Here is a 13,132-nt window from a genome sequence, read left to right as displayed (position 1 = left end):
ATAGTAACCTATAATGAAAAGGAATATAAAAACAAATATATGTATGTATATGTATGACTGAAACATGCTGTACAACAGAAATTGATACAATATTATAAACTGACTATACTTCAATAAATTTTTTTAAAAGTATTTCCATATTACTTGTCTAATTAAAATTATTTTTTAATGAGATACCTAGAGGATCAAATTCATAGAAAGGGGAACAGTGGTTGCCAGGGGCTGGGGGGAGGGGGAAAGAGGAGTTAGTGTTTAATGGGTACAGATTCAAGTTGAAAGGATGAAAAAGTTCTACAGATGGATGGTGGTGATGGTTACTCAACAATGTGAATGTACTTAATGCCACTGAACCATAGACTTTAAAAATGGTTAAAATGGTAAATTTCACATTATGTATATCTTGCAACTTAAAATTTTTTAAATGAGATGGATGGATATAGTGCAGTGCTGGCCCACATGCTTAGCATGCACGAGGTCCTGAGTTCAATCCCCAGTACTTCCACTAAAAAATTTTTTTTAATTTATCTATTAAAATACTTGAGCTATGAAGTAGACAGCATTGTGAAATGAACTCTGCTTTTGGCAGGAAGGCTGCCCTCGTCTCAAGGGTGGGCTCACAGAAGTCACCAGTGTGGTGTGACACTGTCCCTGGCAGGGTGACAGACACCTGAACCAAGATGCAGCCAGACTGTCTCTCCCAGGAATGGGCGATGTGGACTGGTTCAGGCTTCCAGCAGGAAACATGACACACTCAAACAGGGTATCTGAGGAGTGTTTCAGAGAGAGACTATTTGCAGAGGTCTGGGTAGAGTTCAGGAAACCAACAGAGGAGGGTGAGGCACTCTAGGACAGACAAGAAAAGAAAGAAACTGACACACGGAAGCCACAAAAAAACAAAGTGGGGTGGAACTATTACGGACTCCAGGCAGGGTTAAGACAGGTGGAGGAACACAGCAGCCCCAGCCAAACCACAGCCTGATAGAGGGCTCACCAGGGGAACAAATACTCAGACCTCCCCTCCCACCCTCCCAGCTCTTGCCAGTATCACCCATCTGCTGATCCCAACCAGAAGCCAGGCGAGGGGGCTGGGCTGATGCAGTTTGTAACACTTGATCACTTAGAGTGTAGAGCAGATGGAGAAAGGCGGAGAGAGGATCTGGAGAAGCAGAGAAAGTCAGCTCTCCCAAGAATCAGCAAGTGGCTGGATTATAACCATAGACTCGGGGACTGGAAAGCAGAGAGAAGGTTGAGGTAGTAGATAAAGGACCATGGGCGGACCCATGGTTCTGCCCCTCCCACTTGTAATCCCTTCCTGAGGCCTAGCTGTTTCTGCCTACGTACACAGATTCTTTGAAACTTTCTTCTTCTTTTTTTTTTGCTTAAGCTGCCTCTAGTTAAGTTTTTCTTGCAACCAAAGAATCTTCCCTTAGTAATATGGGAGAATAAAAAGGCAAAAAAAAAAAATTTAGGAAAATATTTCCAAGAGGTATAAACATACCACCTAAAAGAAAAATTCTAAAGCCCAATGAGAGAGAGCAATGGAATGGAACAGACAGTACTGAAACAGACCTACCTTATGGCAAAGCAAGCACAAGTCTATGGGAGAGAAAAAGAGGGTCCTAGTCCATCTGGGCTGCTGTAACAAACCACCACAGACTGTGCGGTTTAGACAATAAACGTTAGACAATAATAAAGAAACATTTATTTCTCACAGTTCTGAAGGCTGAGAAGCAAGACCAAGGGGTCGGCAGATCTGGCACCTAGTGAGAAGCTGCTTCCTGTTTGCAGACAGCAGTCTTCTGTTTCCTCACACGGTGGCTGGCAGAGAAAGCAAGCTGTGTCTCTTCTTCTGAGGGCTCTAATCCCATCATGAGGGCTCCCCTTTCATGACTCATTACCCACCAGAGGCCCCACATTCAGGATTAGAGTTTCAATATATGAATTTGGGAGAGACACAAATTCAGCCCATAGTAAAGAGTATTCAACAGCGTGGAAGAAACTGATGCAGGGGAACTCCAGGTTAGAGCCTCATCTCACAGATACATCAAAAATAGTTCCATACGGATGAGAGCAGCAGCTTTCTTCTGTCTTACCCACAAACATTTTCCATTGCAATCCAGTATATATATGCCCCTCTAAAAGTTACTCTTAACTATGGGCAATGCACTGATCTTTTCTATAATTACCTTTGCTACCTTGAAAAATGATGGTTGCAACATACTTTATTTCACAATGCACTGATACATCACAGCCAGTTACTAGGGAGGGAAATGTGGGAAAAAAAAAAAAAAGACAGATATAAAACAATTAGAAAATGCAAAGAGTAACATCCTAGGGGAAATATTTTAAGCTTAAAAACAATAAAACTATAGAGGAAAACAGTATTATTAAAAAAAAAAGCAAATGGGGAAAAATATTTGTGCCATCTGTTTGGCAAGAGATGAGTGTCTTTAATATACAAAAAGCCTTTACAGGTAAATAAGACAATCCCTTTAACCACAGACAAGGACCTGAAACCACAATACTCTTAAAAAATACAAGTAGCTACAAAAAAAGCAGGTGACCTGAAGTTCACGATGAAGTGGAAACATAGCAGCACTGCTTGTGGGTTGAAAATCAATACAATCTTTCTGGAAAAGGATTTGGGCACATTTCTTAAGTCTGAAGAGACTATTCATGTATTTAATTAAGTAACACTACTCCTAGGAATATCTCATAAGGATACTTTCAAAAAAAATACAAAATGTAAGAATTTCACTGTAGCATTATTTATAACAAATTATAACAGGAGAGTAAGTTCAAGTTTAACATGGGTAGAATGCTAAGAACCACAAGAATTTCAAAGGATAATTAACAATACATTACATGACAAAGAATAATGTATTATGATTCCAGTTTCATAAGAAAAACGTGTGTGCCCTTATGCAAAGATAAAAAGAGTAAAAGGAGATACACCGTAATGATACAAACGATTATCTCTGTTAACATTTTATTCTCCTTCTTTATGCTTTTTGGTATGTTCCAAAATTTACTCAGTGAATGTTGTTACTTTTTAAATAATAGATTTTAAAAATACATTAAAGAAAAGGAAAAAGAGTAAGTTCACTTTTTCACCTGTGGAAAAGGAGAACTGTGCATACCCTTAAGGCTCTGTCTGAATTTCTTAAAAATGCCAGAGACAGAAAGGAGTTTCCCTTAGAACCTGTGCCCCCACAACCCATATTGAAAGACACTTAACAATTCATTGTTCCAGGTGCTGCACTTTGGTGCTCAGTGCCCCACAGACACTGCTCCACTGGTTCTCACAGCATCCTTGCAACAAACAGCATTGTCCTTACTCTCCTGTCACGGACCCAAAAAAGAAATTAAGTAGGTTTACCATTGCCATGCTGCAGTGGGGACCCAGAATTTGAGCTTCCAGCCCTAAACTTGGTCTCTCCACAAGAGACTGATTGTATTCATGTTTTCACCTTCATTTCTTAGATCTGATCCTTCCACAAAAACCACTAATTAAGAGACTGCCAGTTGACAAAGAACCTAAACAAGCAATTCTCCAGTGAAAACATACAGATGGCCAACCGGCACATGAAAAAATGCTCAATATCGCTAATTATCAGAGAAGGGCAAATCCAAAGTACAATGATGTATCACCTCACACCAGTCAGAATGGCCATCATTCAAAAGTCCATGAACAATAAATGATGGAGAAGGTGTGGAGAAAAGGGAACCCTCCTAAACAGCTGGTGGGAATGTAGTTTGGTGCAGCCATTGTGGAAAACAGTATAGAGATTCCTCAAAAGACTAAAAATAGACTTACCATATGATCCAGCAATCCCACTCCTGGGCGTATATTTGGAGGGAACTCTAACTCAAAAAGATACCTACACCCTAGTGTTAATAGCAGCACTATATACAACAGCTAAGACATGGAAGCAACCTAAATGTCCACTGACAGATGACTGGATAAAGAAGTTGTGGTATATTTATACAATGGAATACTACTCAGCCATAAAAGGAATGCCATTTACAGCAACATGGATGGACCTAGATATCGTTATTCTAAGTGAAGCCAAAAAGAAAGAAAAATACCATATATCACTCATATATGGAATCTAAAAAAAAAAAAAAAAAAAAAAGACTAAATTCACTTACAAAATAGAAATAGACTTGCAGACATAGTAAACAATCTTATGGTTACCAGGGAAAGGGGGTGGGAAGGGATAAATTTGGGAGTTTGAGACTTATAAATATTAGCCACTATATATAAAAATAGATTTTAAAAAAAGTTTCTTCTTTATAGCACAGGGAACTAAGTTCAGTATCTTGTAATAACCTTTAATAAAAAAAAATGAAATCGAATATACGTATGTATACGCATGACTGGGACACTATGTTGTACACCAGAAACCTACACATTGTAATTTACTGTACTTCAATTTAAAAAAAATTAAGCATCTAGACCACGATAAAGAAGAGTTGAACAACCACATAAATGTACTTCATGCTACAGAACTGCACACTTAAAAATGATTAAACTAGTATATTTTACCACAATTTGAAAAAGGAGGGGTGGTGGGGTTGCCAGGTTGAGGATGATTAACAAAATCAAAGTTTGGCTGAAACAAGAAATTTGTTCCTTACATGTAACCATATTTGGTGGGACTCATGGTTCCTGAATCATGAGAATGCACCCTAACCAGCAGTCGTAGGTAGTTGCCTGTGAAGACCCAAACACTGACATTCCATCCACAGTGACTGTCCTGTTCAAAGGAGAAGGATCAGTATGAAGTGAGAAGATTCAACCAGCGTGCAGGGAAGCCAAGAATTCCAACCCCTCCTGTACAGACTACGCACTGTCCACTGCACTTAGCTATGAAGACCATCCCCATTCACTTCTCTCACATTCTGATTCCACACTCTGGGTCAAATCAATCTTCCTGTTATAAAACTGGTGTTTACTGTGTGACTTTCTTATCCAAAAAAAAAAAGACTTTTCACCCCCCAATAAGAACACTGCTCCACTGGAGCAGTGTCTTGCTCACTACTAATAAATGTGCCATTTAAACACCAATTTCTCTTGGAAGCCTGGTCAATGTTCTGACCTTCAAGTTACCCTAGTCTAGGGACAAGGACAAAATTAAGTGTCTGAACCTGTGAAGCTGTGGCCCAGTTTTGGGCCATCATGACCACACAGGGCCAGCTGAGGCTGCTGCCAAGTTGGCTCTGACTTCAGCAACTGTCCTGCCAGGCCACCCACACCTCTGCCCTTCTTTCAATCAAACAAATTAAACTACAACCAGGTCAAAGGAAACCCTGTAACAAAATGTTTTCCTACGTATTTATTTCCATTAGGAAATACTTAAAAAAAAAAACAAAAAACCTTTAGCATCCAAAAAGTATGGTATTTCCTCACCTTTTAAGCCATTATTACCTAGGAAGAATAGGCCCAGCAATTTCTTAAGGTGATTTTCAACTTTTGGGTTTTTTCTTTTGACATCCCTCACCCCCTAAAGTGCAATTTATAACCACCTTTCTCTCAGAACTATTTTCATATTAAAAAGCTACCCACACCAATACATGAACACCCATGACAGTGCTGATGAGTGTCAACGTCGTTTTCTCAGACCGTGCAGCCAGCACCGAACAGGAGAGCGCCACCCATCCTGTGCTCTCCTCCACACGGTGCTCCGGTGTGGACGATGCCTGCTAGTCCACTTACACGGCTGTGGCCTTGCACTCAGCTGGTTTTGTGATCCAGTGTACAATTCAGACACAGGATGAGTCAGCACGAGGCACAGTGCTGAGGTGCCACAAAGGTGATACTAGATTAAAAGCAAAACAAATTTTATGCCCGAGTTGCCTTCAAAGGAAGGGTCAGTCATATAAAGGGCATCATAAAAACCACCATGGCCTGGGAGGATCCACAAGTATTATCAATTACAGCAGAAAGAAACCACAGCTGAGGGATGTCATGAATTCAAAGAGAATGGAACAGTAAGTAAACGCCAATTCCTCCTGCCTCACCTCAACCCGCTGTGACCCCTGGCATTTCTCATCTCTGACTCTGATGCTGGAGCCAGACCTGGGTGATCCTCCTATGCACAATTTACTCCCTTGAGAAGCTCACCCAGTCCTGTGGCTTAATAACATTTACAGGGCTCTACCTCCACCCCAAACTTGCCCCCCAAATCAACTGGGGATGGATGTGCATTCCTAATGGATATCTATAACCTAACAGGTCCCAAGTGCAATTCCTGACTCCCGTCTCAAAGCTGCTCCACCCACAGCATCATCCTGGTGCTCTAGCCAAGTCATACTTGACTTCTTCCTCCCTTTTTCTCACACCTCATAGAAATCCCATTAGCTCTAAATCCAAAATAATCCCAGAAACCAACCAGTTCTCACCAACTCCATTACTACCACCCTGGTCTAAGTCTCTATCACCTCTCACATACACTCACTCTCTCTTTCTCCCTCCATTCCAGTCACACTGGTTTCCTCTCCAGGTTTCAACATATCGGACTTGTGCTGGCCTTTGTTCATGCCCTTTCCTCTGCCTAGAACATTCTTCCACAGATACCCTCTTGGCTAACTTCCTCACCTCCTCCTAGTCTTTGTTCAAATCTCATCTTCTCAACAAACCCTGCCCTGATCATACATTTAATTCTGCAACTGCATTCTCCCATCCCAACTCCCAATCGCTTTATTGTCTCCCCCAATAACAGTCACGATCTTTTAACATACTACACAGAATTTACTTACTCATTATACATTGATTACTGCCTACTTCTCTCTAGTAGAATGTCAGCTCCTTATTATTCAGTTATTCACTGTCATTCAGTGATGTACCAAGCAACTAAATAGTCCCTGGAAGAGAGTAGGCAATCAATACATATTTGCTAAATGAATGTACAATGTTGAGAATTAACTTCCACAAAAATTATAATAACCTTTAACAGACAGCATCAACATACCCAATGATCTCACTACTTGGATCCCATTTCTGACCCTCAAACATCCCTCTGCACTAAGGCTACAAGTCCCAAACCTAAAGCCTTGACATCTACTTACATCAAAACATACTAATACACTTACCCCAAAGAATTCATTTTTACAAATTAACCTCAAATACCACCACCTATTCAGTACTCTTGTCAAAAACATTTAAATCAGAGATCTAATCATAAGGAAACAAACCTGTACTGTAGAACAGTCTGCAATACAGGTTAATTCATACTATGTGGACCTATTTAAATATCAAAATCATGGAACACACACGGGGGAAGGAAATATTCTGGATTAATAAAGCAATGACAACCAAATATAATATGTGATCCTTGATTTGATCATGGAAAGAGGGTTAATTTTTCAAAGTAAAATAGCTGGGAAGAAAAATTAATCTCAAAAAAGACAACAACATACACCCAAAACTTTGTTGTCTGGATTAGGAGTGGAATATCCTGAAACTAGAAAATATTCTTTTTAACAAGCCTAATTTTAATTTAACTCTGGATTTGTCTAAAAAATAACTAGTAAGCAATTACTACACTAAAGAGGTAGAGTCGGGTGCAGGGGAAATCTCAGACCCCAGACCGGGGTCTGAGGCATGAGCCCATGCACCTTGATGACTGTCCCTGCAGCCCTGGGCTGTGGCAGCATGGCCCAGCCAGGTGGGACTGCATCAAGAAACCACCACTAGGCTCTAACAAAGTTCTCAGTTCCTTCACTGTTATAAATTCTAGATTATCCAACAAGCCCTGAAAGCATTTACCAATTAATGCTAGTCAAGTAAGATTACTTTTTTAAAACCTTCACACCACAAGCCCAAATGTGTGGCTGTGTTCCTCTACATATACCACAAGACAAGCACGGGGTAAAGACGAGTATTTATTCACTTTACAAAGAGAATGGTATTAAATTGCCATAAACAGCCCCATTTATAGACAAATATAACTGTACATTACACCAGTAGCTGGCCTAACTTTCCCAAGATGCTTATATGGCTCCAGCTCTTAGATGAGTGTGGAAATCTGTCTGCTACTGATGTTAAAAATCCCTCAGAGATAATGTTTTTTGTTTTACATATTCACAGGTGGGAAAAATAAACCTGTCTCCCCAGCCCTTTCTTAGAGCTGAGCTTCCATCTGCATGTTCCCTAGAGAGCACTAAACAAATACTGACTTATTCTTAAAAAAAAAAAAACCACTGATAATTGGAAAAGGCTTTTGTAGCACACCAAAATACTTACTTATACACACATAAAAAATCTTGAGTTGGATTTATTTTAAAGGTAAACATACCCTAAACACTGCCAAGAGTAGGTAATGAAAAGGAAAGAACACATTAAATTACTGAATTATAAAAATATTTTCTTTGGAAAAAAATTCCAATAGGGTTATCATTAATATCTAAAACCAAAGAGAAAAAAAATAAACAATTGTTCTTTGATCCATTAGTAATTTAAATAAAAATGAAAACCTCTTCAAAAGCAGCTATAACTGAATCTTTTAAAAAGTTGCAGGTAATGAGCACTTCTAAGTCTATACACTGATGATTCTTTACAGGCAACTTTGCAGTCAAGAAAAATCCTTAATATGGCTAATTCTTTAGTTTTTTTAATTACCATCATTGTTTGTGTTTTAAAAAAATATTTCACATGACAGCTTAAAAAATAAGTGGTTGTTTTGGGGAAGCACTCCAAATATTCAATCTGACTCAAATCAGATTACCACAGTCAGAGAAGCCAGGGATACCAGTGATTTTATTTTTTCATCACAATCATTTTTACTCCAGTTTTTAGTCATCCCTTCATATTTTATGAAAATGTACCAAATTAAAAATTTTTTCACTCATGCTGCTTCACATCAGGATGTGATGAAAGATACCAACCTGAGATAAGAGCTGACTCCTTCACAAAGTCCAGTTCTTGAACCCCTAACAAGGGAAATGTCTTTACCTTCACTTACATCAATTCTTGGCCATAACCAATCATACTAGGATATTATAAAAATATACCATATATTGGACACTCATGTCAGTACATTGCAGAAAATGTGTCTATTTACTGTGTAAAGTTTATTAACATTTGAATGAAACTCTCTTATTTACACAGTTAGGTCTGGGGTGCTCAGGACAGCGAGGTGGCATGGGAGCCACCATTAGGAATTTGGAAATGCGCAGCGGTCCTTGGCACCTGTCACAGAGACAACCCTATCCAGGAGAACTCGGCAGCAGTGGGTAAGGTGAGCCAGTTTAAATAGTTCAATTGGCTTTTTCTTCTGTCTTCATTCTTCTTCACTTTCATTTTCGGGATCTAAATCAGAGTCTCCATTTAATTCCTTTTCACTTGCCACATCTCCATCCTCACCATTTTCTTCATCTTTTTCTTCAGTATCCTCATCTTCCTCTTCATTCTCTTCATCAACATCCTCACCTTTTTCACTTTCTTTCTCTTCCTCATCTTCATCCCAATTATCCTGGTAGAAATATTAAGCAAGGAAAGCACTCATGAAGGCCCAGGTCTTACAAAGTACAAGGATACTAAGGTAGATTCATGTACCAGGAAACAAATTACTCACATCAGAATCCTTATCTGCTATTTCATCATCAGACTCCTCTTCAGAAGATTCTGTAAAAGGGGGGGGATTCCAGCTTTAATTTTGTGATCAAAGCAAGAGCATAGCTCTGAAAGCTAAACAGAATCAGACTCCTGAATTTACTTTTAGAAATACATTCAGCTATCATCCATCTAAGAAGGAACATTAAGTTAGTATTTTATCTGCATTAAAACACATTATTATATTATCCCATCAATATCTTATTGAACAAGACAAAGTACCAAAACCCTAACAAAATCCCATCTGAAAAAAACTAAGCCCAGGATGTGGAGAAAAAGAATCCCTGTGCACTGCTGACAGGAATGTAAACTGGTTCAGCCACTATGGAAAACAGTATGGAGGCTCCTTAAGAGATGAAAAATGGAACTACCATATGATTCACCAATTCCACTTCTGAGCATGTATCAAAGGAAATGAAATCAGGATCTCAGATGCACCGGAAACACCGTGTTCAGTGCAGCATTATCTACCACAGCCAAGATACAGAAATAACCCAAGTGCCCATTAACAGATCAGTGAATAAAGAAAATGTCATGCACACACAAATAAAATGGATTATTATGCTGCCATGAAATAACAGGAAATCTTGCCATTTGCAACATGGATGGAACTTGAGGGCCCTGTGCTATGTGAAACAAGTCAGATAGAAAAAGATAAATACTACACTATTTCACTTATATGTAGAATCTATAAAAACCTGACTCACAGATACAGAGAACAGACTGATAGTAGCTGGAAGAGGCAGACAGGAGTGGAGGAAATGGATGAAGGTCAAAAGAAACAAACTTTTAATTTTAAGAGAAGTCCTGGGGATGTAATATACACCATGGTGACCATAGTCAGCAATACTGTATTGTATACTTGAGAGTTGCTGAGAGAGTAATTCTTTTAAGTTTTCATCACAAGAAAAGAAATTTATAACTATGTGGTGATGAATGTTAACTAAACAATGTGACAATCATTTCACAATATACACACACAGAATCATTATATTGTACCCCTAAAACGAATACGTTATATGTCAATTATAACTCAATAAAACCAGGAAAAAAACTTCACAGAAAGTATAATTAATTAATTCAGGTATGCTTTTTTGTTCTTCAGTTATGTTTTATGTTTTCTTTATAAAAGTTTTGTTTCATTTTTTAGAGGTATTTCTAGGTACTTCATAGTTTTGGTTGCTGCATGAATGAGATCTTTACTCCTAATACATTTTCTGACTGGGACATTGTGAACATATAATACATTAATGGGACACAATAATGCTACTGAATCCCTTTTGCTAGATCTTGGTATCCAGTAAACTTGCTTATCCACATATCAACAATGGTGTGACTGTAGATTATGGTGTATTTTCTATGTGGAGAGGAATAATTATAAGCAGTGCCTAATGTTCTAGAATTCATTTCTTTCATACAGTACAAGGCAGAATATCCCAAAGCAATAGATGTCTTATTCCTGATTTTATAGGAATGCTTCTAAACTTCATGTTTGATACAGGTTTAAGGAAATTCCCTTAAATTCCTGGACTGCTCAGATTATCAAATAATGAGATACATGAAGACTGTATTTTTTTATTTTTCTTTATCTATTAAAATAATACATAGTGTTCATAGCGATCTATTAATGTGATAACTACATTAAGAGTTCTTGATGCCAAATCATATCACAATCTTTAAATAAATTCTACTTGGTAATGACATATTATTTTACTTAAGCACTTTCCATAATCAATCTGTTACCTAGGATATTTGAGGATGGCCTAAAATGTTCTTGACTATCCTTGTCTGGTCTTGACTCACAAAATGCCTAAATTATTTGTATATGACAAAAATTACATGTTCCTCAAAAGATTGATAAAAGTCACTTACAAAACCTCTGTCTGGCACCCTGTGGAGAAAGTTTTTGATTAAATCAATTTAGAGCGATTAGCTTGTTCGGGGTTTCTATTTCTTTTTAAGTTAACTTTGGTCACTGATGTGTCCCAAGAAATTACCTACATCATCTAAGAGTTTAATGTATTGACAAAGTTTGTTCATAATGTTCTATTTAAATCTCTTCCATAGCTTATGTCCTTTTTTGTTACTGTATTATACATGTGCCTTCTCTTTTATTTGATCATATCTTTGCCAGTTTTGCTACAGGCTTGCCCATTTCATCAGAGAAGGTATGTCAAAGCAAGACCTTACAGCGATGTTTTCAAAAAGTCACAGAACTGAGTCATGTTTTTACAGTCACAGAACTGAGTCAATGTCAAAAACTAAATGTTTAGCCTATCCCCCAAGCCTTACCTTCTTCATACACCAACTTTGCCTTCTGTGCAGGACAAATCGTTCCCTTTGCTTTTTCTGACGCTGTAACCTGAAAGACAACCAGGTGCTCTCATGAAGTAGAGTGTATTTATTTATTTTTTTTAATAATTTGCTTGGAATATCTTTTTTTTATTGGCAGGGGGAGGTAATTAGATATATTTGTTTACTCTTAGAGCACATGTATGCTAAGCATGTGCTCTACCGCTTGAGCTATACCCTCCCCTAGTCCTTCCGCAACAGTAAACTCGCCCTCATCCACTATAATGGATGACTTCAATACAATGTAGATCAAATACAGGGCAAAAGGCAAATTTGTCAAACAGAAGAAAGAAAGAATTATTCTGTAAAAGTTGAAAAAAAACTTTTTAGGTAATCAAAATTCTTTCTGTGACAAAAAACTGCAGAAATACCCTGTGACTTGCTCATAGTTCCACAACCATCCTAACTATTAACAATGGAAATATGATGGTGAGAACATGTGAGAAAAGCTGAAACAGGTACAACCAAGTCTACTTACTGTCAAATAAATAACATTTCCCAGTTACAGACTGGATCCTGATTTGCCAATTTTTTACTGAAACAGGGAGCTTTCAACATTCAGGTAAACAATGCCATTCCTCTCTCCATTCCGATCACATTCAAAATTTAGCACAAAACATTATGATTTACTCACCTGTGTAATTAGAAGGATGAGCTTTCCATGAAGGTGGGAGAGTTTCTGAAAAGTTTTTACTCTGCTTTCCATTAACTGGTATAGTGTCCCCAGCTGGGGTACCAGGTCAGGCAACTAGGGAACAACCATAAAAAAAAATTACTCTGATACTAGTACAAATTACAGATAACAAATATACAAATCATGATGAGACTGCCTGAGTATCCAGCCCTGCACCACAAGCATCTGCCTCCACTTCCAGCCACTTCCGCCAGTGGCTGCCTGTCACATAGCCCAGCAACAGCTCAAATTTTCAGGTCTTCAATGTCCTAACAGCAAAAAAATTATACATTAAAAAAAAAATGATACATGGTCAGAAGGAGGAAATGCAAGTCAGGACGGACAAACCATAGGGTAGGATGTCTTTGTGTTGATCATATTACTTCAGAGACAGTCAATATAAAGGAGACACTAAATAGAAGGTACCACAATCACATACCTCTGGACTAAAGGGGGCTTCACTCGGAAACGTACTATGATGATACTGCATT

The 13,132-nt window shown here is 38.3% G+C and overlaps 1 protein-coding gene across 1 annotated transcript in view; it reads right to left on the bottom strand.

Annotated features, from left to right (window-relative positions):
- Window positions 1-7,871: 7,871 nt before the first annotated feature.
- WDR43 (WD repeat domain 43) overlaps window positions 7,872-13,132 on the bottom strand; it is a 42,107-nt gene continuing 36,846 nt past the window's right edge. The window contains exons 15-18 of the mRNA XM_032497280.1: window positions 12,603-12,716; window positions 11,909-11,978; window positions 9,579-9,628; window positions 7,872-9,476 (exon numbers count right to left, since the gene is read on the bottom strand). Coding sequence (XP_032353171.1) covers window positions 9,285-9,476; window positions 9,579-9,628; window positions 11,909-11,978; window positions 12,603-12,716 — 426 coding nt within the window. The 3' untranslated portion in view covers window positions 7,872-9,284. The remainder of the gene's footprint in view (window positions 9,477-9,578; window positions 9,629-11,908; window positions 11,979-12,602; window positions 12,717-13,132) is intronic.

Source organism: Camelus ferus, chromosome 15, assembly GCF_009834535.1.
Source record: "Camelus ferus isolate YT-003-E chromosome 15, BCGSAC_Cfer_1.0, whole genome shotgun sequence".
NCBI classification, from domain to species: Eukaryota; Metazoa; Chordata; class Mammalia; order Artiodactyla; family Camelidae; genus Camelus; species Camelus ferus.
The sequence above is the reverse complement of the archived record's forward strand: the minus strand, read 5'-3'. Positions and strand labels throughout refer to the sequence as shown.